The 22,731-nt window shown below is 45.3% G+C and overlaps 1 protein-coding gene across 1 annotated transcript in view; it reads right to left on the reverse strand.

Moving 5' to 3' along the window:
• Positions 1-22,731, reverse strand: part of LOC117882158 (cilia- and flagella-associated protein 57-like) — a 94,433-nt gene that overhangs the window by 67,959 nt on the left and 3,743 nt on the right. The window contains exons 3-5 of the mRNA XM_034780184.1: positions 12,693-13,009; positions 7,862-8,148; positions 7,469-7,676 (exon numbers count right to left, since the gene is read on the reverse strand). Of these exons, the coding sequence (XP_034636075.1) occupies positions 7,469-7,676; positions 7,862-8,148; positions 12,693-13,009 (812 nt within the window). The remainder of the gene's footprint in view (positions 1-7,468; positions 7,677-7,861; positions 8,149-12,692; positions 13,010-22,731) is intronic.

The raw sequence follows: 22,731 nt of genomic DNA on the forward strand, positions 1-22,731 counted from the left end.
AATGTCTGTATTCCATGCCATAAAAAAATATGTAAGTTTTGCTTTATAACTTTGAAAATGTTTGCACTAAACTTGTGAATCCAGGCACGGAAATCATCACCCCAGCCCATCCAGTATGACTATCAAAATTTAACCATTATAAGACAAAAACTTTGTTAATTGCCCCATCCACCCATGGAGAAGTACATGCAGAAGGCATCTTCCCATCACTTTGAATGCTGGAAGAGGGAAATAAAAAGCGCTGATGTGAAGATTGTTCATCTCTTTGCTGTTTGAACTCTCACAGGGCCAGAGTCACCAAACTGAAGCCAGAGATCCCCAAGGGTTATCTCCTGGGTCCACTCTGAAAGACACTTTGAATAGACAGATCTCTACAACTCTGTCACTCTTAGGATTTAGATGGTAACTCGTTTGTGTCTATATGTTTGCTTGCTTTAACCTGTAAATAACTCTCTTATTTCTATTTCCTAGTGAATAAACCTTTAGATAGTTTAACACAGGATTGGCTACAGGCGCTGTCTTTGGCATAAGATATAGGGTACCAATTGATCTAGGCTAAGTAACTGGTCTCTTGGGACTGGAAGCAATCTGCATATTGTGTGATTTTTGGTATAGGTGACCATTTATCACTAAGTCCAGTTGTATGGATGGCCAGATAGACTGGAGAATCTAAGGGAACTGTCTGTGACTCCATAGTAAGATTTTTATAGTGATCCAGGAGTTCACATTTGTTACTGGCTTGGTAAAATCTAATTATAGAACATATCACCAGCTTGAGGTATCTGTCCTGTTCTTGACAGTCTGCCCGAAGGTAGGCACTCACTGTCATGAGCCACTCAAGACAGCGTGACAGGTGGGAAGTAGTCCTACTAAAATAGTAACTACAGAACAGCCCTAAAAAAAAAGGGCATTCAATCTGAAAGCCTTTATCAAAGAGTAATTACTAGTAAATATGTGGACTGAGTGGCATGTAGCTACCCTACAGATTTCAGAAATAGGGACATTCTTCAAACAGGCAACAGAGGCTTCTTGAGCTCTAAGGTGGATCTAACCTGGCTAACTCAGGACATGTCCTTATACAGATGGAGACTCAGTTAGATAATCCCTGAGTAGATATTGCCTGACCCTCTCTGCAAAGGCCATACACAGTCTAGGTGTGTTCCTGCATAATTTTGTCCTGTCAATGTAAAGAGACAATGCTCTTAACTACATCAAGTGTATGAAGTTTAGCTTCCCCAAGGAAAAATTAGGCTTGGGGAAGAAATCTGGGAAATAAATACATTGGTACATACATAATTCTAAAAAAAAAATTTCAGCAGGAACTTGGGGTGAGACCTGAGAGTGATCCTGTCCTTAACAATCAGAGGCAGGAGATCACGGCAGCATTCTGCACAGCTGGAAACAGATAAGCATGGGAAGGCTGTGGCCACCAGAGAGAAGAGAAGCAGGAGGAATTCCACTCAGCTAGAAATTTCAAATCAATACCAGGTTCTCAACATGGAAACTTTGGAAGATACCTCAAAATATCCAGCAGGTCCAAGGAAACAGAGAGATGTATGGGTGTGACGGGGCAGAGCGGCCCTGCACTGGCGCAGCAGGGGTTAACCCTTCCTTCCTGGCAGAGGAAGCCCCGCCCAGGAAGCCCTGCTGGGCATGCTCCAACTGGAGGCTAGGTATAAAAGCCTGCAAAGCTGCTCAGTTGGGGCTGACCACCAGAGGAGAAGGACGCACACAGCCAGCTCCCGAGGAGGAACAGCCCACGCTCCAAGCACCAACCTAGCTGGCCCACACCCTGCATCCCAGACGGAGGACCCGCCGGAGGGGAATGGACCGGAACCCATGTCTTTGGAGGAGACTGCGACATTGAGGGTAGGAAGTGACCATGGGGAACATTAGGGACAAGCCGCGTTAGAGAAACACTGATGCTCGGCGTGCTGTGGCCGGATCCCTGCTGAGCCAACGGCAAGGGGAACCCCGCCATTAGGAGAGCCCTGGGTCGGGACCCGGTGGAGAGAGAGGGCCTGGGTCCCCTTACGCCTCTGGCCGTTGGGCCACACTACCCTGCTACTGAGGGGAGTTATATGGACTCTGGCCGTTGGGCCATACTACCCTGCTACTGAGGGAGAGACGACAGATGGGACACCACTAGGAGGGGGCGCTCCACTGGACAGAGCTAATTCTCAGAGACAACCAGTAAGAGGTGCCAGGTGGTGAGTCCCAACCCCATCACAATGGGACACATATGTGGATGGCAGCTCAGCCCAACGTGTAAGAAAATCAAGCCTGCTTGCAAAGAGTTCTCCACCCATCCAAAAAAGACAGACATTTTTTGTTGGAAATTCAATACAGTACTCAGAAGAATCAAAAGAACATTCTGCAAGGGACAGGTGGACAACAGGACAATGTGTTGTCTTCCAGGAGCCAAGACACAAGCCATCACTCTAAGATTGGATAGACTTCTGAAGTTGAGAGGCAAGGATCCACTGGTGATGGTTCATATTGGTACTAATGACACTGCATTGCGAGATATCTCACAGATACTAGATGACTTCAGAGAACTCGGAAGCGTGCTGAAGAAAAATGTCCAAGCGATCTTCTGAGATCCTTCCTGTTCCATGAGTGAAGGAAGACAGAAGGCAGAAGATTCTGGAAGTAAACCATTGGTTAGGTAAGAGATGGAAGGTGGAGCGTTTTGGTTTTGTGGAACATTGGTACACCTATGGGGAGAAAGGGCTGTATAGTTTAGATCTCCTCCTCCTCAGCAGAAGGGGAACCAATCTCCCTGGGACAGGCTGGCTAGAGTAATCAGGATGGGGTTAAACTAAAAGCAAAATGGAAAGGTAAAATAAGAGAAGATATAAGCGCTCAATTAGCAAAAAATTGAGATGTTGAGAACAGAATGAATCAAGGGACCAAAGGACACGAAGAGAAGCAATTTTACATTGCCTATGCACCAATGCTAGGAACCTGGGTAACAAACAAGAGAAACTGGATTTACAAGTACTGTATAAATTCAATCTAGTTGGTATTACTGAAAACTAGTGGGATGATTTGCATGATTGAAATGTTAAAAAAATCAATGGTTGTAACCTATTTAGGAAGGATCAACAGGGCAGAAGGGGAGGAGGAGTGGCACTTTATGTCAAGAATGGCATTACCTGTTTCTGAGTCACTGATAACTCAGAAGAAAATGATTTTGAATGTTTATGAATCAAAGTCCTAACAGAGAAAGCACAAGATGAGGTGCTGATTGGTGTCTGCTACAAACCACCAAATCACAAGAAGGAACAGGATGACTGCCTCCTTACACATCATCAGAGATCTACAATCTATCCTGAAAGATGATCCTTTTCTCTCACAGATCTTGGGAGACAGACTTGTCCTCGCTTACAGACAACTCCCCAACCTAAAGCAAATACTCACCAGCAACCACACATCACTGAACAAAAACACTGACCCAGGAACCTATCCTTGTAACAAAGCCCAATGCCAACTCTGTTCACATATCTATTCAAGTGACATCATCATAGGACCTAATCACATCAGCCATACCATCAGGGGCTCGTTCACCTGCACATCTACCAATGTGATATATGCCATCATGTGCCAGCAATGCCCCTCTGCCATGTACATTGGCCAAACCGGACAGTCTCTACGCAAAAGAATTAATGGACACAAATCTGACATCAGGAATCATAATACTCAAAAACCAGTGGGAGAACACTTTAACCTGTCTGGCCATTCAATGACAGACCTGCGGGTGGCTATCTTACAACAGAAAAACTTCAAAAACAGACTCCAACGAGAGACTGCTGAGCTGGAATTGATATGCAAACTAGATACAATCAACTCAGGATTGAATAAGGACTGGGAATGGCTGAGCCATTACAAACATTGAATCTATCTCCCCTTGTAAGTATTCTCACACTTCTTATCAAACTGTCTGTACTGGGCTAGCTTGATTATCACTTCAAAAGTTTTTTTTCCTCTTACTTAATGGGCCTCTCAGAGTTGGTAAGCCAACACCCACCTGTTCATACTCTCTGTATGTGTGTATACATATCTCCTCAATATATGTTCCACTCTATATGCATCCGAAGAAGTGGGCTGTAGCCCACGAAAGCTTATGCTCTAATAAATTTGTTAGTCTTTAAGGTGCCACAAGTACTCCTGTTCTCCTTACACATGTATCTATAACATGTAGGAAAAAAATGTGTGATCATGAGGGACTTCAATTTGAGTGATGCATGCTGGAGATCTCATGCTGCCATATTATAACATCCTTGGAATTTCTAGACTTTATAGATGACAATTTCCTGACTCAAAAAGTGTTGCCGCCAACACACAGGAATTCTTTATTAGACCTTGCCCTAACAGATAAAGAGGAACTGATCACAGAACTAAGAATTAATGGCAGGTTAGGTACAAGTGGTCATGACTTGATCACATTTATAATGTGCAAGCAGAATAAAGTCCAGACCAGTAATATATCTACTTAGTGCTTTGAGAGGGCCAATTTCACAAAGCTGGAAACAATTATGAGCCAAATCAGCCAGAAGGAAGAATTTAATAAGAAAAATGTGAATCATAACTGGGAATCATTTAAGACCACTTACTAGATGAAAAAGGCTTTGCTGATTAAAAAAAAAAACAATCTGGTTTAGAGGAGAAGTGAAGGCACCTATAAAAATAACAAAATAATATATAGCAAAAGGAAGAAAGGGGAAATTGATAGTAATGAAATAAGGTGTTCATTTTTGACAGTAAGGCTAATTAACCATTGGAACAATTTAAGAAGGGTTGTGGTGGATTCTCCATTACTGCTAATTTTTAAATCAAGACTGTATATTTTTCTAAAAGATATGCTCTAGGACAGACGTGGGCAAACTATGGTCCGCGGGACCATCCTGCCTGGCCCCTGAGCTCCAGGCCAGGGAGCCTAGTCCCCAACCCCTCCCCCGCTGTCCCCCCTCGCCGCAGCCACGCCACCATGCAGGCCGCGCTCTGGCCTGCCACTCCAGCTGGGCAGCGTGGGGAGCGCAGCTGGCTCTGGCCGGGTGTCGTGGCTGAGGGGGCGGGGAGCAGGGGATCCTTGGGGGCAGTCAGGGAGGAGGGGGCAGTTGCATGAGGCGGAGGTTCTGGGGGGGGCGGTTAGGGGATGGGGAACAGGGAGGGTTGGGAGGGGGTGTCCCGGGGAGCCTGTCAGGGGGCGGGGATGTGGATAGGGGTCAGGAGGGTAGTCAGGGGACAGGGAGCGGGGGGGTTGGATAAGGAGGTGGGATCCCAGTGGGCAGTAAAGGGTGGGGGGTCCCAGGAGGGGGTGATCAGGGGACGAGGAGCAAAGGGCGGTTGGAGTGGGAGTCCCGGGGGGGCTGTTGGGGGCGGGGGTGTGGATAGGGGTTGAGGCAGTCAGGGGACAGGGAGCAGGGTGGGTTAGATAGGGGGCGGGGGTCCCGGGAGGGGGCAGTCAGGGGACAAGGAGTGGGGGGGTTGGATAGGTTGGGGGTTCTGAGGGGAGCAGTGAGGGGGCGGATAGGGGGTGGGGGCCAGGCTGTTTGGGGTAGCACAGCCTTCTCTACCCAGCCCTCCATACAGTTGCGCAACCCCGATGTGGCCCTTGGGCCAAAAATTTGCCCACCCCTGCTCTAGGAATTATTTTGGGGAAGTTTTATTGCCTGTGTTATACAGGAGGTCAGATTACATGATCACAGTGATCCCCTCTGGCCTGGGAATCCTTGCGAGACAGAATCAAGACCCCCCACCCTGGGCTACCCTTCCATCCCACTCACTCAGAAAGTGATAACTCTCTGGACTTTCTCCCCAGAGACATGGATCCTACCAAAGTCACTTACTCTGAGGGCTTCTTCCCTGAAGTCATTCCCCCAATCTGGTTCTCCCCAGGCTGGATCCTTATTCCCAGTCTACCTTCAGGCTATTTGCTTGGAGGCTAGCTTTTCCCAAGCCTGTCATAGAAGACTACTTCTCCACTGCTATCCTTTCCTTTCAGGCCCAGTCACAGGAAACAACCTCCCTCCTACAGCTTTCCTCCCCATCTTATTTCTCTCACCCCTTTATGGAATCATCCAACTCTCCCCCAGCTGGGTCTGATAATTGAATGGAGTCACCTGATTCCCAGTCAATCAGGATCAGTTGGGAGGTAACATCTTTCACAGGTGAAACTGAGACCAATTCCCCTTAAAGGACCAGCCAGCCTGTGACACACATACATAGCAACATGTATATATTTTAAAAATCCTACTAAAACAAAACACTCCACTGCACACACTTCCGTCCTCCCCCCCAGGGAAAAGATGACAAATGTTAGTCATGTTACTTAAAGCACTACTGGAAGGCATTCAGATACTACACTGATGAACGCAACGTAAGAACCTATGTAGATTACAACAGGCTTCTCTGGTGCCAAGACAGTCTTCAGTATGAAGGAAGCCACAGTTACAGCACTATCCAGAGGCAGCAGCAAAGTCTGGGCACAGAGGGAACCCCATGATCAGCAGACTCTGAGTATGAAGCAAGCCATTCCCACACAAGAATAGCTAGAACCAGGCTTCAGAAGATCCTCTGACTTGGGGCTGAATGAAGATGCTGATCCTGTCATCAAAGGCTTCCATTTCCGAACTTTAGGGGACTTGGAAGCTGATGAAGACATACTGATTTCCTACACCGGAATGCGGCCTTGTCCCAACGATCTAGCTTGTAAGGCCTTCTACATAAGGAAGGCCAAAAGCAGAGTATGTCTGTCCTTTCAGACAGAAGATATAAAGGCCTGATACAGTGAAAATTGGTCCAGGTAAACAGACTTCTGTGTGGTACATAAATTAGTGGATATGTGGGGTAGGAAACACAACATATACCCAGTCTTTTGCTCTGGGTTGGACATGACCAGTCAGAATCATCTTAAGAACTGGAATCCCCAATAGCCCAGGATCTAGTAAGACTACCTATATCTAATACAGCTTTAAATAATAAGCAAAAGCTCTGAAAAAAAAACAAAGATCTGCAGCTAGCTGTGAAAAGAAAGGAACTGAGGTGGTTGGGAATGCATGCCCTCCTCATAACCTTGGCTCTGAATGTTTATATAGTCCCAGGGCACACAGGTTTCTTAGACGGTTCCTGAAACTCGGTGATGCCATGGAGGCCAGTCCCAAAAGCAGGACTATGCAGAGGCTACCTTGAAGGAGAATGACTTTGTCATTAATTCTCTGTGTGACCTTGGATAAGTCACTTCCCCTTCTATAAATGCTGACCAACCTCTTATGGAACGGTGAGGATTAATGTCTGTAGAGCGATTGAAAGATGAAGATCACTATAGAAGTACCGAGTATTATTATTACCTGGAGCAGATGTAAAACAAAAGGGCTCTTAAACTGAAACAGCTAAAGTCTGAGAACTGCAGCCTCTTAGCTGCTTGGAGAAGCCCCTTCTGTCCCATTCACAGTCTCTCACCTACCCGGATTTCTCGGTTCTCCCTGTAACCTTCCTTCTCTTCAGTCTTCTCAAACAGTAGAACAACTCCTGGCCCAGCTGAGCATGCAAAACCTTTGGAATAAGCAGCAATGGCAGAGATTTGAGGCAAGGAAGCCTGCTGTTGGCCAACAGCTTCACAGAGCATCTCACTGGAGAGATCAGGGGAACTGGCAGTAGGAAATTCAATGAGGCTAAAACAGGAAGAAAGTTATTACAATCAGCAACAACCAGAGAAACCCAATCTAGTCACAATTAGGTCAATATAGAAAAGCCTCCATTCATTCTTTCCCTAATAACACCTGAGGGACCTAGTTTCTGCTGTGAAGGATCTTTACCCATGAGATTTACTCTATCAGTAATAACCAGGAAGATTTACCTCTCAGATTCATGTGCCAGCTCATCCTTTTCCACTTCACTGGGAGGTTCTTTGCATTCTATACTTGTCTCCCAGCGCAGATCTCCAGACTCAAAGAGAAAGAGTTTGCCTGTGTCAGTGCCGACCATAACCCTGTCCTCGGTGAGCCAGACATGGGACAAGTAGTTTTGAGGCTCTCCCCTCTGAAAGTTGGTCTGTTTCAAGGTTCCCTCAGTGTATCTGAAAAGTTTAAAAATGCCATTTCCAGTGATACAAACCTGGGTGTTATCCTGGGGATTGAAGCTCACCTGGAAAGCAGAAAAGAGAGAAGTTATTTTTACACAACTATGTTCATGCATAGTACTTTACCAATAAATAAAGAGACATGACCCCTGCCCTAAAGAGCTTACAAAATAAGATACAGGACCACAAGGAATGACAAAAAAAGTCACAGAAATGTATGGGAAGGACAAAGATTACAACAGGAAGAGAGAAACTGTTGTACTTGCACATCCTGCATATTCCATTTTCCTCTTTTCTGAGTTGTACAGATAGCTTTTACGTATCATAATTATTTTTTATTAAATTAAAAGTTTTGCTGGATTTTTACTCCCTCAGAGGGCAGAAAGAGGTGACCAGCACTGGAAAGCTAACAGAAAGGAGGGGGATTTAAAGGACACAGAGGTATCTCTCCTCAAAGAAGAGAATAGACAGGGAACTGTAAGGATGAGAAAAGCAATTTACCATTTGGTATATTAAATATACTACTCAGCAAAACTGTGGGGTAGTGTGCTTCTTAGAAACCCTGAATGGAGAGATTATTAATTGACAGTGATACCAGGCAGAGTTTCCGTGTCCCAGGAAGTGCTATTCCTACACAATGTAGCTCTTTAATTTGCATAGTCATTGTTAATCCTGCTGAAAGGTGGAGGAGCAGAAAGAGATATTCCTTTGTGGAATGCTCATAGCAGGGTTTACCCAGAATGGCTTAGGCTCCTGCACTGAACCCTAACCCTCAGTTTCTCCTTCTTCCCCAGTTAATCAGACTTTACATTGCAGTTGTCTCTCTCAATAACCCTCCCCTCTCCAAGTGTCTAGTTTACTAACAAAGTTCAAAACACAAATCTTTCCCCCAATCTTTGTAGCTGGCTCACAATCCTTGGTGCAGGATTGTCCCTGTAAAAAATTTGATCTCTCTCAGGCCTTCTACTTAGGAACCCTAAAGAGTTATCACCTGCTGCCTGCCTGCCAGTCAGCTAGCCAGCCAGCCAGCCAGCCACTCTTTCTGACTGAACTCAGGCTGCCCTTATATTTCCCAGCAGGTCTGATTTCTAATCACATACTCCCACCACATTACCCCTGCTGACATTCCCTTCACCTGGGAAGGTGAATTAAACTTGACACTGAAGAGGCAGAGTGCTAAGCCCATGAAAGGGCCAGCTCACCTGTGACATAGAGCAAAGAGATTTCAGTCAACTCTTGCTGCTCTTGAGTCACAGAGTTCCCATGCTCCCTGATATTTCATGTTTTACACAAGCTTGCTAAAGAGTTTAGGATAAGCAATATGATTCCATATTTGCAAGTTGATTTTTGTTAGCTTTTTGTAAGTATTACAGATTTCAGGGTAATTCTTAAACACATTTTTCTTGAACACCCTCGCAAAATTTATTTTTTTATTATTATTATTTTTATTTTTATTAACAGCACCGTAGATATGCATGATTCTAATGCCAATTAAAACCTGGCAGGATCCATCATGGATCAAACTGCAAGACTGAGGCCCAAATCAGCAAAAACAGATGGAGAGAAAATAACAAAAAAACAGGCTGCAGGTAAGGTAAGGATGAAATTTATGCAAAATAAAATCCTAATATTACTTTGTGTTGTGGTGTAACAATCACATTAGTTCCATTTTCTTGTTTCTGAATTTTTAAAAATATTTGTATTGCATTTACTTTTCAAAATCCTTTCATATGCAACCAGATCGGGGTGGGCAAACTTTTTGGCCTGAGGGATGCATCTGTGTATGGAAATTGTATGGCAGGCCATGAATGCCTGGTGAGGGAGGGGGACTCTATGGGGTGTATCATGGGGGGGCTCTATAAGTGATGTTACTGAGGTGAGGAGAGAGGGAACTCTTGGGGTGCGGCATGGGGGGGGCTCTACAGGGGTGGTACCGGGGACTCCTAGGGGCCCTGCTGGCAGTGACACCAAGGCAACCGTACGCGACACTGCCACGGGTGGAGGCACCCTAGGTGGGATGGGTGCGGCCCCTGGGCAGTTTCAAGGCTCTTGAGGGTGGGGTCGTAGGAGACCAGGAGGGGATTTGGCATGCTGCCGCATGGGGGCACGGGGCTGCCACGTAGGGGCGGGTTCCAATCCCGGAAACAGTGTGGTGAAGTCACACCAGCACAGTGTGGCTCTGCATGCCAGAAGATGGTGCTCATCAAGGGAATTCAACTCCCACCTGTTCATGCTCTCTGTATGTGTGTATATATATCTCCTCAATATATGTTCCACTCTATATGCATCCGAAGAAGTGGGCAGTAGCCCACGAAAGCTTATGCTCTAATAAATTTGTTAGTCTCTGAGGTGCCACAAGTACTCCTGTTCTTTTTGCGGATACAGACTAACACGGCTGCTACTCTGAAACCTGTCATCAAGGGAATTGTGAGTCGGCGGCTGGGGAGCGCCGGGCAGGCAGGCGGAGCGGGGCAAGCTCCCAACCCCGCTCCTCGGCGGGAGCTCGAGGGCTGGATAAAAATGTCGGACAGGCTGGAATCAGCCCACAGGCCGTAGTTTGCCCACCCCTGAACTAGATAGTTCATCTGTTCTCCACACAGGAACATACATGGCTCATCTACTTCAGTATCCTCTCCTATCTCAGACAGTGACCAACACCAGATGGCTCAGAGGCAAATCCAGAACCCCACAATAAGTAGATGTGGTGTAATCTGCCCCATCAAGGTCTTCTTTTGATCATCAAGTGATCCATCCCCTGTCATTCATTCCCAGCTTCTGGCAAACAGAGGCTAGGGACACCATTCATGCCCATCCTGGCTAATAGCCATTGATGGACCTATCCTCCATGAATGTATCTAGTTTTTTTTTGAATCCTGTTATGGTCTTTTTGAACCCTATTATGGTTCAGGAAACTGATTTAAATAATTAATTTTAATCTTGTGTTGAATTTGTACTTTTTATTGATTCTCATTGGTTGATAACCATTAAACCATGTTGCTTTGCAACTAAATACACCCTTACACTAAATTTGGTACTACTTTTTGCTAATCAGGACAATACCCAATAACTATCTCTATCAACATTTAAGCAGTTTCAAAAAGTGTGAGGGCTATGGCCCCTCTGCCCCGCCCTCTGGTTCAGGTGCCACTGCTGTAAGATATGAATACATCATCCTGCTTCTTTCCAAATACATAACAAATATTAATTGAATACTTCTCCTTGTTCTGCATCATGACCGACAATTTCACTATCATTGTCTAGTATTAGACATAAGATTTAGCTTAGCTGATCTCTTTAGCTTTCCTTATCAATTGTCTGCATTTCCTAATTTCAAATTTGTACTCATTGTTCTAAACTGCTCCATTTTCCCATCAGTTATATATTATATGTAAATTTATATTTCATTGCTGTTTTCCCTTATCCTCTTTTTAAAACTTATTTCATTATTGTAGTATGAGGATATGGGGGCATCTTATATAGCATATTTTAAACCTCCCAATTATCATTCACATTTTTCCCTTCCACCCAGTTTTGCTCATGGTTGCTTTCAGGTTTGAGAAATTGGCAATTTTAAAGCACTAAGTATATCTATATCTATATTGCTGGCTAGGATTGAATTGTTTTCACATAACCAATGAAATTAGATAGTAATCACCTGCACCCAAGCAACCATCAATTTTTATGTCAGTGATTAGTTCATCTTTATCCATCAGAATGAGATCTAATATAAAATTACTTTTTGTGTTAGAAAGCCAGCATCTATTATTTTTAGAACTCCAAGAATGTTTTACTAGAGGTAAAACGAGACCTCCAGCATGTCCTCCAGCATGAAATTCCCCATGACAATGCATTTTTTCTTTCTAACATTATAGATAAATGTTTAAGGAGCTGCTTATCCTGGTCCCTTGTCTGATGTGGTCTCTATAAGGAATCCCCACCATATCCTATCTTGTGATTTAATACGTTAGAACATTTATCCATAAGCCTTCCAGGTCCTGTTCTTCTGAAATATCAATAACTCTAAAGCAGGTAATTGGCTCTTTGATGTAGAGTGCCACCACCCCCTTCTGTCCATTTTATCTTTCCTAAATATAGAATATCACTATTTTATGGGATTTTATGTTAGTTTTTCCCCTTGCTTGGAGGCTTACATGTGGGACATACCAGATGATTATTTGAGGCTTTTGTCTCTAGTTATTTTTTTCCTTTGGGGTTTTTACCCCTCTTTGACATAGTCTGAGTGGTTCGCCTACTGTTCTGACAAATGCTTTATTACTTTATTATTTACAAAATTTAAAAAAACAAATTATAGAGACATTTTTAGGAGGAGAAGTTGTTGCCTAACCTCAATTATCGTAGAAAAAGTTGGCTTATGTAAACTATACATTATCTGGTGTAGAATGTTTCTATTCTCATCTGTCCCAGGATGTCACCCAGTTAGGTGAATGTAGTGTTGGTGTGCTTATACAGGGACAACTGGAAGAAATGGTTTCTTTTACAGGACAGTGATTTTGTTATGCTTATGTACTCTAACAGAGGTTACCAGAAAAGGGGGTTCCAGTTATAGGACAGCATTTTTTCTCTGCCCAGGCAGTTTCTCCAATGTTACCTGATAGACAGGGTTGTTCTGGATGTCGGTTTTGACAATTGCCATCATTCTCTGCTTCTCCCACATCCAATAGGCAAGGTTTGACTCAGGTGGTCCGGTCTGGGCCACCAGATACTTAGAATCAGGAGAAAAGGCTAGGCTGACAAATTCCTGAACAGGGAAGTCAAAGACACTAAGTACTTTCCGCTTTTTACATGGGACAGATGACAATTCATAAATTGTGATAGTGGGTTTCTCTTGCACTATCTCAGAGATGGCCAGGTAGCGTCGATTTGGACTCATGGCCAATGCTAACATCCCCTGACTCTTCTCAGATCCTGTCAAGCAGAGAGAGAGAGAGACTCTATTAACCCAAGTGGGAAGGAAGATGATGTTGTGCAGGAAGTCAAATGTGCATAATTAAACACCAAAAAATATATTGGAGTGCTAAGATTTCATAGATAAACATTCAAAAATCAGGAAATGTCAGAGTTAAGGTTGCCCATGCAAATTCTGCTTCTTGTGTGTATGTAACACCGACAGACCCCAGTTGTTTGCGGGTGGGATCAAACCTGGGAACTTCAGAGTTAAATGCATGAGCCTCTACTGCATGAGCTAAAAGCCATATGGCTATTAGCTAAGGCTGTAGAGCAGACTCATTATAAGTGGTCTCGGTGCCACTAGATGGGACAGAACACTACACATAGGAGGTGTGTGTATTACACATATACATGGAGGCTATGTCTACACTTGCGACTTACATGCCTACATGTGCACTGTTGTGCCATAACCCCACCGTTATCCACATCTGAACTCTTGAATCATGTGTGAGAAAGCTAGCACACATGAAGGGTGTGGGTATGCATATGCCTCCGCAGTGGCATGGTCCCATATTCCTGCTACACTACAGTGTGGATGAGTGTAAGGGATGTGTTACAGGTCCCAAGTTTCAGTAGTCCTCCAGGCCCATTCCCCTAATGCATTGAAGCCCTTCCTGCCTAACCCTTACTCAATGTATAAAGGTTCGGGGCTCTCTGTTAACATAGACCATGTCCCAGAGCAGCTGCCTGGTCCACCAAGCACATCCAGGTGCTCATCAAAGTGTGGTCGGAGTATAACATACTCCACAACTTCATCTGGAGCAGCTAGAAGATTCCCCTGTACCGGAAAATTTCACGGAGGCTGGAGGAGGTGAGCATTTACTAGACTCCATTCCTGAGGCTCCTGTACTAGAAGGTGAAGGACTCGAACAGTCACTCGAGGAGGGACCCTTGTGCACATCCATGTTGGACCAGATACTCTCCAGGGCTCCTAGTACAGAGCCTGAAATGGCTCACAACTCCCAGGGTGAGGAGGCAGCAGGGACCTCAGAGCAAGTGCCAGAGGAAGCCTAGGAGACTCAGAAGAAGAGGATCAAGTGATTTTAAACCTTTCTCTAGCAGAGCCAGTAAAGCAAACCCCATTCCCCAAGCCAAAGAGCCAAAGGAGGACCCCAAGCTGCAGCAGGAATAAGAATCCAAGGCTGGTAAGTTTTACAATGGACCCTCACCCTCCCTGCCAATATCTCCTCTTGGTCTGGTGCTATATGTCTGAAACCCAGTCCCCACAGTGCGCCACCCTGAAAGCAAGACAGGGCAATAAAGCAATGATTTTATTGAAATTCCATTAACCACTCCTACAAATTTAGCTGAAGCTATACCAAAGATTATTAATAAACTGTCATTATGCCTCCGTGTCTGTGCATTTCTCAGCCAGCATGCTGTCAGCGATAGTCCTGAGCCACTTGGACCAGGTGAAAGGGAGGAAAGATCTGGGTTTGGAAAGGGCCCATTGGGATAGGAGAGTTGTAGAAAATGTATGCTTATTCAAAAGTTAAAAAAACAACAACCCACCCTCCCCTTCCCCTTGCCTTCCTGTCCCTTTACAAAGGGAAATGTGCAGAAGGCTGGTGTGGGAAGGGGTGAATTGGTTAGGTAAATGAACCCTTTGGTTGTCTGAGGAACATCACAGCAGTCCTTTCTCCATGTGAACATTAGAAATGTCTTTTACCATTCGCAGTTCCTGGTGCCTGGATACTCTCTGCTTTGAGCCATGCTGCAGAAGCTGGAAGAAATGGGGGTGGATCAAGGATCAGCTCTGGCGGTTGCACAAACACAGGGCCATGCCCCTTTGCACTGGAGAGTGGCTTTCCATGTTTACTGGAAAGTTCAGGGAACAAAATAAAGTTTCGGTGTGACTCTTTCTTTCCCTGTCCCTCCCCCTGCTCTTGGCTGGACACAGGGGCCAGACTTTCTGGCAATGCAGGGTGGGGAAGGTTAGGGGGTGGTGGGGATTCTTAGTGGTTTGCTTTTCCTTTTCCATGAGAACTCCATCTGCTAGCTTAGAATACAATAAATTTCCTCTTGAATTGCATCCCAGTCCTGTAAGCATATTTCAGCAATTTTTTGGTGTAGCAGAAATTCAAACTGGTTCTTCAGGTTCAACAGCAGTGCAAATGTGCTTAGTCCACCTTCATTCAGCAATATGTAGAGGGGTGACCATTACCAGAAATATCTCTCTGGGATGGACTGCCAGCTCTCCCCCACAGGACTGGAAAGCCAACCCTCTTTTCCATTCTAGTACCTTGAAAATGGCTATGTTCTCCAAATGATGGGCCACCTTTAAGAAATAAATTGGTAACTGGTAACCTAGCCCCTGAAACCATAACCATACTGGCCCCTTAATACAGTGCAAGCATTATAATTTTTTAAAAAACATTACTACAGGTATTTTACCATTATTAACCTCTGCTCCTTCCTCGGGGGCTGCAAAAGTTGCCTGACAACGAAGAAGGCATCAGAAGTCGCATTTTCTGAAATGTTAAAATTATCAATATTGTGGCCATCGGCAGCACAGCTATGTTATGTGTGGGGATTTTTTACCTTCCTTCAAAGGAAAAGGGTAGTATAATGGTACCCTTGTGTTTGAATTGGCAGGACCTTCTGCTGCAAAGAAGGAAACCATTCTACAAGGAGGGCAGAAGCAGCACTCCAGAGACAGCAGAGGCAGACAGAGAAGGACTTGCTTATTGCCATGGACAGAAAGAACCAAGCACAATTTGAGTTCCTCAAGGCACAGAAGGATTAGGTTCTTAGGCAGGAGGCACTGATGAACCAGTTCCTGGAGCAGGATGCATGCCATGGGGAATGGGAGTATGCCCAAAAAGAATTGGCTCATTCCCTAATACAATCACTCATTCAACTGGCAGTGGAACGCATTCAGGACCTGCCTGCTACCTTGGATGCTGCTTTTTTTTGAGAAAACCAGCTATAATTTCTGCTACATGGCTTATGGCAACAACCTGTGGATAGATGACAGTACTGATTGCCTGGCAAACCTGTATAACCATCACCCCAAGAGTGGACTCCCCAACCTCATCCTGGTTTGCAACTGACTGATAGCTGTCAGATGTTGCTAGCTTCCAAAGGCAATAGCCAATCGTTTCTGCATACATATGGGTTTCTGAAAACAAGTGGTCTGGCACTGGAGAGTGGGTGTAAGCTCCTTGCACAGGTCCATGAAGGCCTGGATCCTCATTTGGAAGTTTTGAAGCCAGTAGTCATTATCCAAAGTTTTCAAAACAATGTGCTCCCACCACACTGATTCTCCTGGATTGGAAATTGGGCATACTGTGGCAATACTGTCAGTGACAATATTTGTTCTATGGGACTACCGTGAATTATCACTCACCTTCTTGGTCAGCCATCTTCGGTGTGTCAGAAAGCTCTGGCCTGATTCCATCAAGTATCTAGTGAATTTGGTACTGCACCTCATGAACATTTTTCCCATGACAAGTAGCAACAGAAGAACCACATCAGCCAGGACTTGCTCCTGGTTTTCCAGCAGAAGGGAGAGGTGAGCGGGACCTGCCATCACAAAATGTTTGAAGGCAGGAGACAGTTCCAGCAATACACAGCAAGGGAATTCGTAGAGTGTCTCCTGTTATGCACAATACTCTGGGATATTGTCCCTGAAATGGCAGCACTAACATGGCAAACCCACAAGGGGAAGTGTGGACGAGGGTATACATGTGCACCCATGCCGAGAACAGCATATGTGGACACGCAGTCCATGCACTAGCAGTACATCGACAACTACCTATGAATGCTCGCAAGTGTAAACATAACCTAAGTTACAGACTTTGACTACACAATCACATACTAATTTCTCAAATACACTAGTTCATCACATTTTTCTATAACCTTAGATACACATATCTAGCATCTTGTAACATTGTTTTCTTTCCTATATACTGTTATTTTCATCTTTCATGTTTTGTGTTATTGTTTATCATTTTGTATTGTATAAAAGTTTTCCATTTTATCTTTGACTTAGAGTAAAACTCTCATTAACTCCGATGGGGTCAGGATTTCACCCTGATAATTTTTACATACATTATGATTTCTTTAAGGAATTTTTTTTAGTAATTTGGTCAGCATGCATTTTACAAGGTATTTTTCCTCCTTTGGAGACAAATATACTTCTGGACAGTAATTTATTTTAGAGACACAATACTCTCTCCTTATTTAAGGTTTCAATTAGGTCCCATAATAAACCTTAACTTTTGCCCATCCATTGTTAGAGGTTGTCTACAAGGTTCATTAGTCTGCACTAGTGAGGTGTAAACTTTAGTGAGCACTGGGGAGTCGTGCATTAACTGGCCCATGTGGACTCTACCAGCACACACTAAAGTTTTCTAGTGTGCGTTAATGTAGTCCTGTTTTAAACAGTACTACAAGCACGTAGAGATAAAATCAGAAAGGCTTAAACAGAAAATGAGTTTCACCTGGCAACAGGAATTTCCCTACACCCATCCGGGGGGGTGTGTGTGTGTGTACACCCCCCTCGGAATTTCCCCAACACCTCCCCACCCCCCGGTGTTATGAACTAGTTACATGCAGTGTTGCCAATTTAGTAATTGTTTGGAAATTTGAATTGAAATTGAAACATTAATACACACTGTGGCAAACCCAGGACTCATAGACTTTAAGGTCAGAAGGGACCATTATGATCATCTTGTCTGACCTCCTGCACAATGCAGGCCACAGAATCTCACCCACCCACTCCTGTAACAAATCCATAACCTATGCCTGAGTTATTGAAGTCCTCAAATCATGGTTTAAAGACCTCAAGGTGCAGAGAATCCTCCAGCAAGTGACCAGTGCCCCACGCTGCAGGGGAAGGCAAAAAACCTCCAGGGCCTCTGCCTATCTGCCCTGGAGGAAAATTCCTTCCCGACCCCAAATATGGCGATCAGTTAAACCCTGAGCATGTGGGCAAGACTCACCAGCCAGCACCCAGGAAAGAATTCTCTGTAGTAACTCAGATCCCACCCCATCAAACATCCCATCACAGACCATTGGACATATTTACCTGCTAATAATCAAAGATCAATTAATTGCCAAAATTAGGCTATCCCATCATACCATCCCCTCCATAAACTTATCAAGCTTAGTCTTGAAGCCAGATATGTCTTTTGCCCCCACTACTCCCCTTGGAAGGCTGTTCCAGAACTTCACTCCTCTGATGGTTAGAAACCTTCATCTAATTTCAAGTCTAAACTTCCTAATGTCCAGTTTATATCCATTTGTTCTTGTGTCCACATTGGTACTAAGCTTGAATAATTCCTCTCCCTCCCCAATATTTATCCCTCTGATATATTTATAAAGAGCAATCATATCTCCCCTCAGCCTTCTTTTGGTTAGGCTAAACAAGCCAAGCTCTTTGAGTCTCCTTTCATAAGACAGGTTTTTCATTCCTCGGATCATCCTAGTAGCCCTTCTCTGAACCTGTTCCAGTTTGAATTCATCCTTCTTAAACATGGGAGACCAGAACTGCACACGATATTCCAGATGAGGTCTCACCAGTGCCTTGTATAATGGTACTAACACCTCCTTATCTTTACTGGAAATACCTCACCTGATGCATCCCAACACCGCATTAGGACAAACAGCTACAAAGGGGGGTGAGGGTAGTCATTAGTCCCAGGGCGTTAAAAGGCCTCTCCCAATCCACTGAGGAGAGATAACCACGGGAAATAAGGTGCGGCTGGAAAAGGGTTACCAGGGAACTAATTAGGTTTAGCTGGCTCCAACTGTTTGAGACCTTTTTAAACCCTCCCTGGGGGAAGGGGAAAGAGAGTGAGAGAAGCAGGGAAGCTACCAGTAAGCTAGGTGCAGCAATGCTCTAAACCTTTCCAGCAAGGAAGGCTGCACTCTGTCCCCAGAAGGGAAGAAAAACAAGCACAAGGGACTGACTGAGGGAAGGAATAGCCAGACCCTGTGCTACCTATGAGGATTTGCTTTGCCCAAGCCTGAGTCTCCAAGGCTAAAAAGGACTGAGCCTGCTGAGGAGAAGAAGGTACTTTGCCACAACACTTTAAAAGCATATAAAGTGTATGATTAAAATACGTGTATCTGAAAAAGTATAATAGATTTGAAAAGTATGAACATAGACTAGCTTCCTTATACAGCTGTTGTTTTTTATGACAATGTCAGTGCATTCATTTCGGTGATGTTGGCCAACCTAATAATTTCAAATGATGATTTGTAAGCAAAGCCTAATTGAGCTCTCCCTGACAGCTAGCGATGGGCTGGGGGGAAAGGCTTCAGGACCAGATTGTATTTACATTTACACCTAATCTACCTAGGCATCCAAGAAACAAGATCTGTGTTGCCCAAGTGATAGATTTTGGCTGGGGTTGGGTTACAAATCACTTGAATGTGCAGGGGTGGGGAGGGGGGAAAGAGAGGAAATGTTGTTGTTCTTATGGTATGAGTAAAGGGTAGTAGAACTGTACTTAGCCTGTGCTGATTGAGAGCATCACGAGGGCGGGGACCAGGTGTTTTGCTTGATGGTCTGCCTGAGTCACAAGTACTATTTGACCTGCCCCTCTCCACTGTTTAAAGATAGAGCTGATTAGGCTCCATAGATAGCCTTTTGTTTTGTTAAGTGACTGCTACAGCTGAAATCACTGATAATCAGGTCTAAGTGCTGAGACCTGCTGTGGGACAGTGTTGCTGTGGAAGAGATGGCCCAGTCTGCACTAGCAGCGAGGTTCCCACACTGAGAGCTCAGCTGAAATCACTGAGAGCCGGTTGGAACTTGAAGTGGCCAGACGCCCTTCCTCTGGCACTAATGAGTATGAGGGCCACTCCCAATCGAAAGACTGGACTCAGCCCTCATGAGATTCTGACAGGGCGCCCGATGAGACTACCAACTGCGCCCCCACTGACCCTAGCTCAGATGGACATTCATTTAATGGATGACACAATGCTTAAGTATTGTCAGGCACTAATGAAATGTGTTAAGTCTTTCTATACACAGGTGAAAGAAGCACTACCAAAGGATCCTGTGCAGCCCTGCCACTCGCTGGAACCAGGAGACTGGGTCTACATAAAAGTCCATCAGCGAAAGACTGCCCTGGCTCCACGCTGGAAAGGTCCTTTCCAAGTCCTGTTAACCACCAACACTGCTGTGAAGTGCCAAGGACTGCTCACCTGGACCCATGCTTCGCACTGCAAAAAGACCCCTCCGCCTGGAGAGGATTCTCCAGCTGCTGATCAGCCTGTTTTTCCTGCTAGCTCTGCTGTGCCTCCTGGACAGCAGGGAAGGAGGACAAGGTGAAGTGCTAGTAACCTCTCCCTTGTCCACTGACAGATCTACAGTGCCTTTGAATTCTTTTACAGGAATCACACCAGTACAGGGTGAAGTGCTAGTAACCTCTCCCCTGCACTATGGTGAATCACAACTGCTTTTAAAGAAGAAACACTCGCTCTGCTGAAACCACCAAAGTCCAGAACTTCCTGACTACAAAAGACATTAAGAACTGGCCCTGGTGGAAGAGACGGAGCATTGTTTATTGGCAAGGAGGGAACTGTGGGGACCGTTCCTGGGAATGTGGGGTCCAGTGGTGGGGTGGATTTTTTCCAGGATCAGGGCTTTGTGCTTATGGACAGGTACCTTCAGGATGCACTGCCCTCCCTAATTGGCTTTCAGATGATGAATATCAAAAACGCCTTGCCACTACAAAGACTACACCTACCACTAGTCCCTTGACCCTTGCCACCACCACTGTAACTTATCCAGATACAAACAGTACTACACATTCCAATGAAACTCATTGGCCAAGACTTTCACATCTCAGTGATTTACTGAAATTTTGTTCAGAGAAATTATTCTTTAAAGTTCAGGATAATGTATATGAGCAAACAATTGAATGGAAAACAAATGGATCAGTAGAGATAAAAGTACATGATATCACTATTAGTGAACCCCAAGAATTAATAACTGCAATTGATGGGTTCTATAGTGAAGTAGATATGATGGTTGTTCCTGGAATTTGTACTGTTTTAAATGAGAGAGGCCCTTATTGTTATTTGGTCACCCAATTAGTGAATAATCAAACAAGTACTCAAAGAGTGAACTCAGTTTTTCTCCGACAAGACCAACTCGCAGCAGTCACAGTGGCAGGTGGCAGCAGAAGGTGACAGCACAGGGCCATTGGCAACAGAGCGATGGAGTGAATGGTGGTACAACAAACAGTGGCCAAAGCGAACAGTGAGCAGCTGGAGGAACGAACAAGATGCCTTCTTGCCCCCCACCTGGGAGGTGAACTCATGTGACAGCACCTCTGAACTTTGAGTCTCCACTGACCAAGGACAACACTGCTGAGTGTTAATGAGGTGTTAAGAATGCTGGAGACAAAACACAGTTTGTCTTCCCTGAGGATGCTACAAACAGCCTCTGACTCATGGCTGCTATGACACTACAGGCACATGTGACCAGGTCACCTGGTACGAGACTCCATCTTGGGATACCAGTGTCTTTCCACTGACTGGTGTGGGAACCAAGCTTTGAAACAAAGGGTTTCCGCCATATGCTAAAGCTGCATAAGGCAGGAGAGTGACATCATCGTAGTTCTTCACTGACTCCCCGCCCAATGAGACTCCTGGAAACACCTGATGAACAAAGACTGAACTGGGGGGAAGTGCTGGACCCAGGCTAAAGGGATTTTTAGCCTGTGAAAGAAACCCTTGGGGATTCCAAGCTGTAAATTAGTGCAGCTTGCTCCTTAAGAGTCTGAAGCCTGCTTGCATCACCATTTAGGGTAAAAATTTGCTATTCATATCCGATCTATGTACAGTAAAAGCTGTTTTATCTGGCACTTCATCAATGGGCAAGCTCTATAAACCAGCATTTCTGATCTTTGTTGAAATTCCAATTAAACCAGCACCAACCGGACTATAATCTGGCATGTTGGGGGACTCAGGTGCCGGTAAGTGAAAAATGCCAGTTAACTAAGAGGGAGGGAGTTTGGATGTGGGAGGGGGTGTGAGGCTGGGGGTTGGGGTGCTGGAGGAGGTGCAGACTGTGGGCTCTGGGAGGGAGTTTGGGTGCCGGAGGGGGCTTGAGGCAGTGGGTTGGGACGCAGGAGGGGGTGCAGGGTGCCGGATCTGGGGGGCACTCACCTCGGGTGACTCCCCGCAAGCGGTGACCTGTCCTGGCTGCTTCTAGGTGGAGGTGCAGCAGGCAGCTCCGCACCTCCCCCACCCCGAGTGCCAGCTCTGCAGCTCCCATTGGCTGGAAACCGCAGCCCATGGGAGCTGCAGGAGGCGGCGCCTGCAGGCAGAGAAGCACACAGAGCCGCCTGCCATGCCTCCACCTTGGAGCAGCCGGGACAGGTCACTGCTTGCAGGGAGCCACCCAAGGTGAGCACCCCCCGGATCTGGTACCTCGCACCCCATCCTGTGCCCCAACCTGCTGCCCTGAGCCCCTTCCTGCACCCTAACTCCCTCCCAGAGCCTGCGCCCTGCACCTCCTCCCGTGACCCTACCCCCAGCCTCACACCCCCTCCCGCACCCAAACTCCCTACCTCTTAGTTAACCGGTATTTTTCACTTACCGGCACCCGATTCCCCCAACATGCCGGATAAACCAGCTTTTACTGTAGCATATCAAGCTTAGTTTGCGTGTTTTATTTATTTGCTAGTAATCTTCTTTGATCTGTTTGCTATCCCTTA

This window comes from Trachemys scripta, chromosome 8, assembly GCF_013100865.1.
Source record: "Trachemys scripta elegans isolate TJP31775 chromosome 8, CAS_Tse_1.0, whole genome shotgun sequence".
Lineage (NCBI taxonomy): Eukaryota > Metazoa > Chordata > Testudines > Emydidae > Trachemys > Trachemys scripta.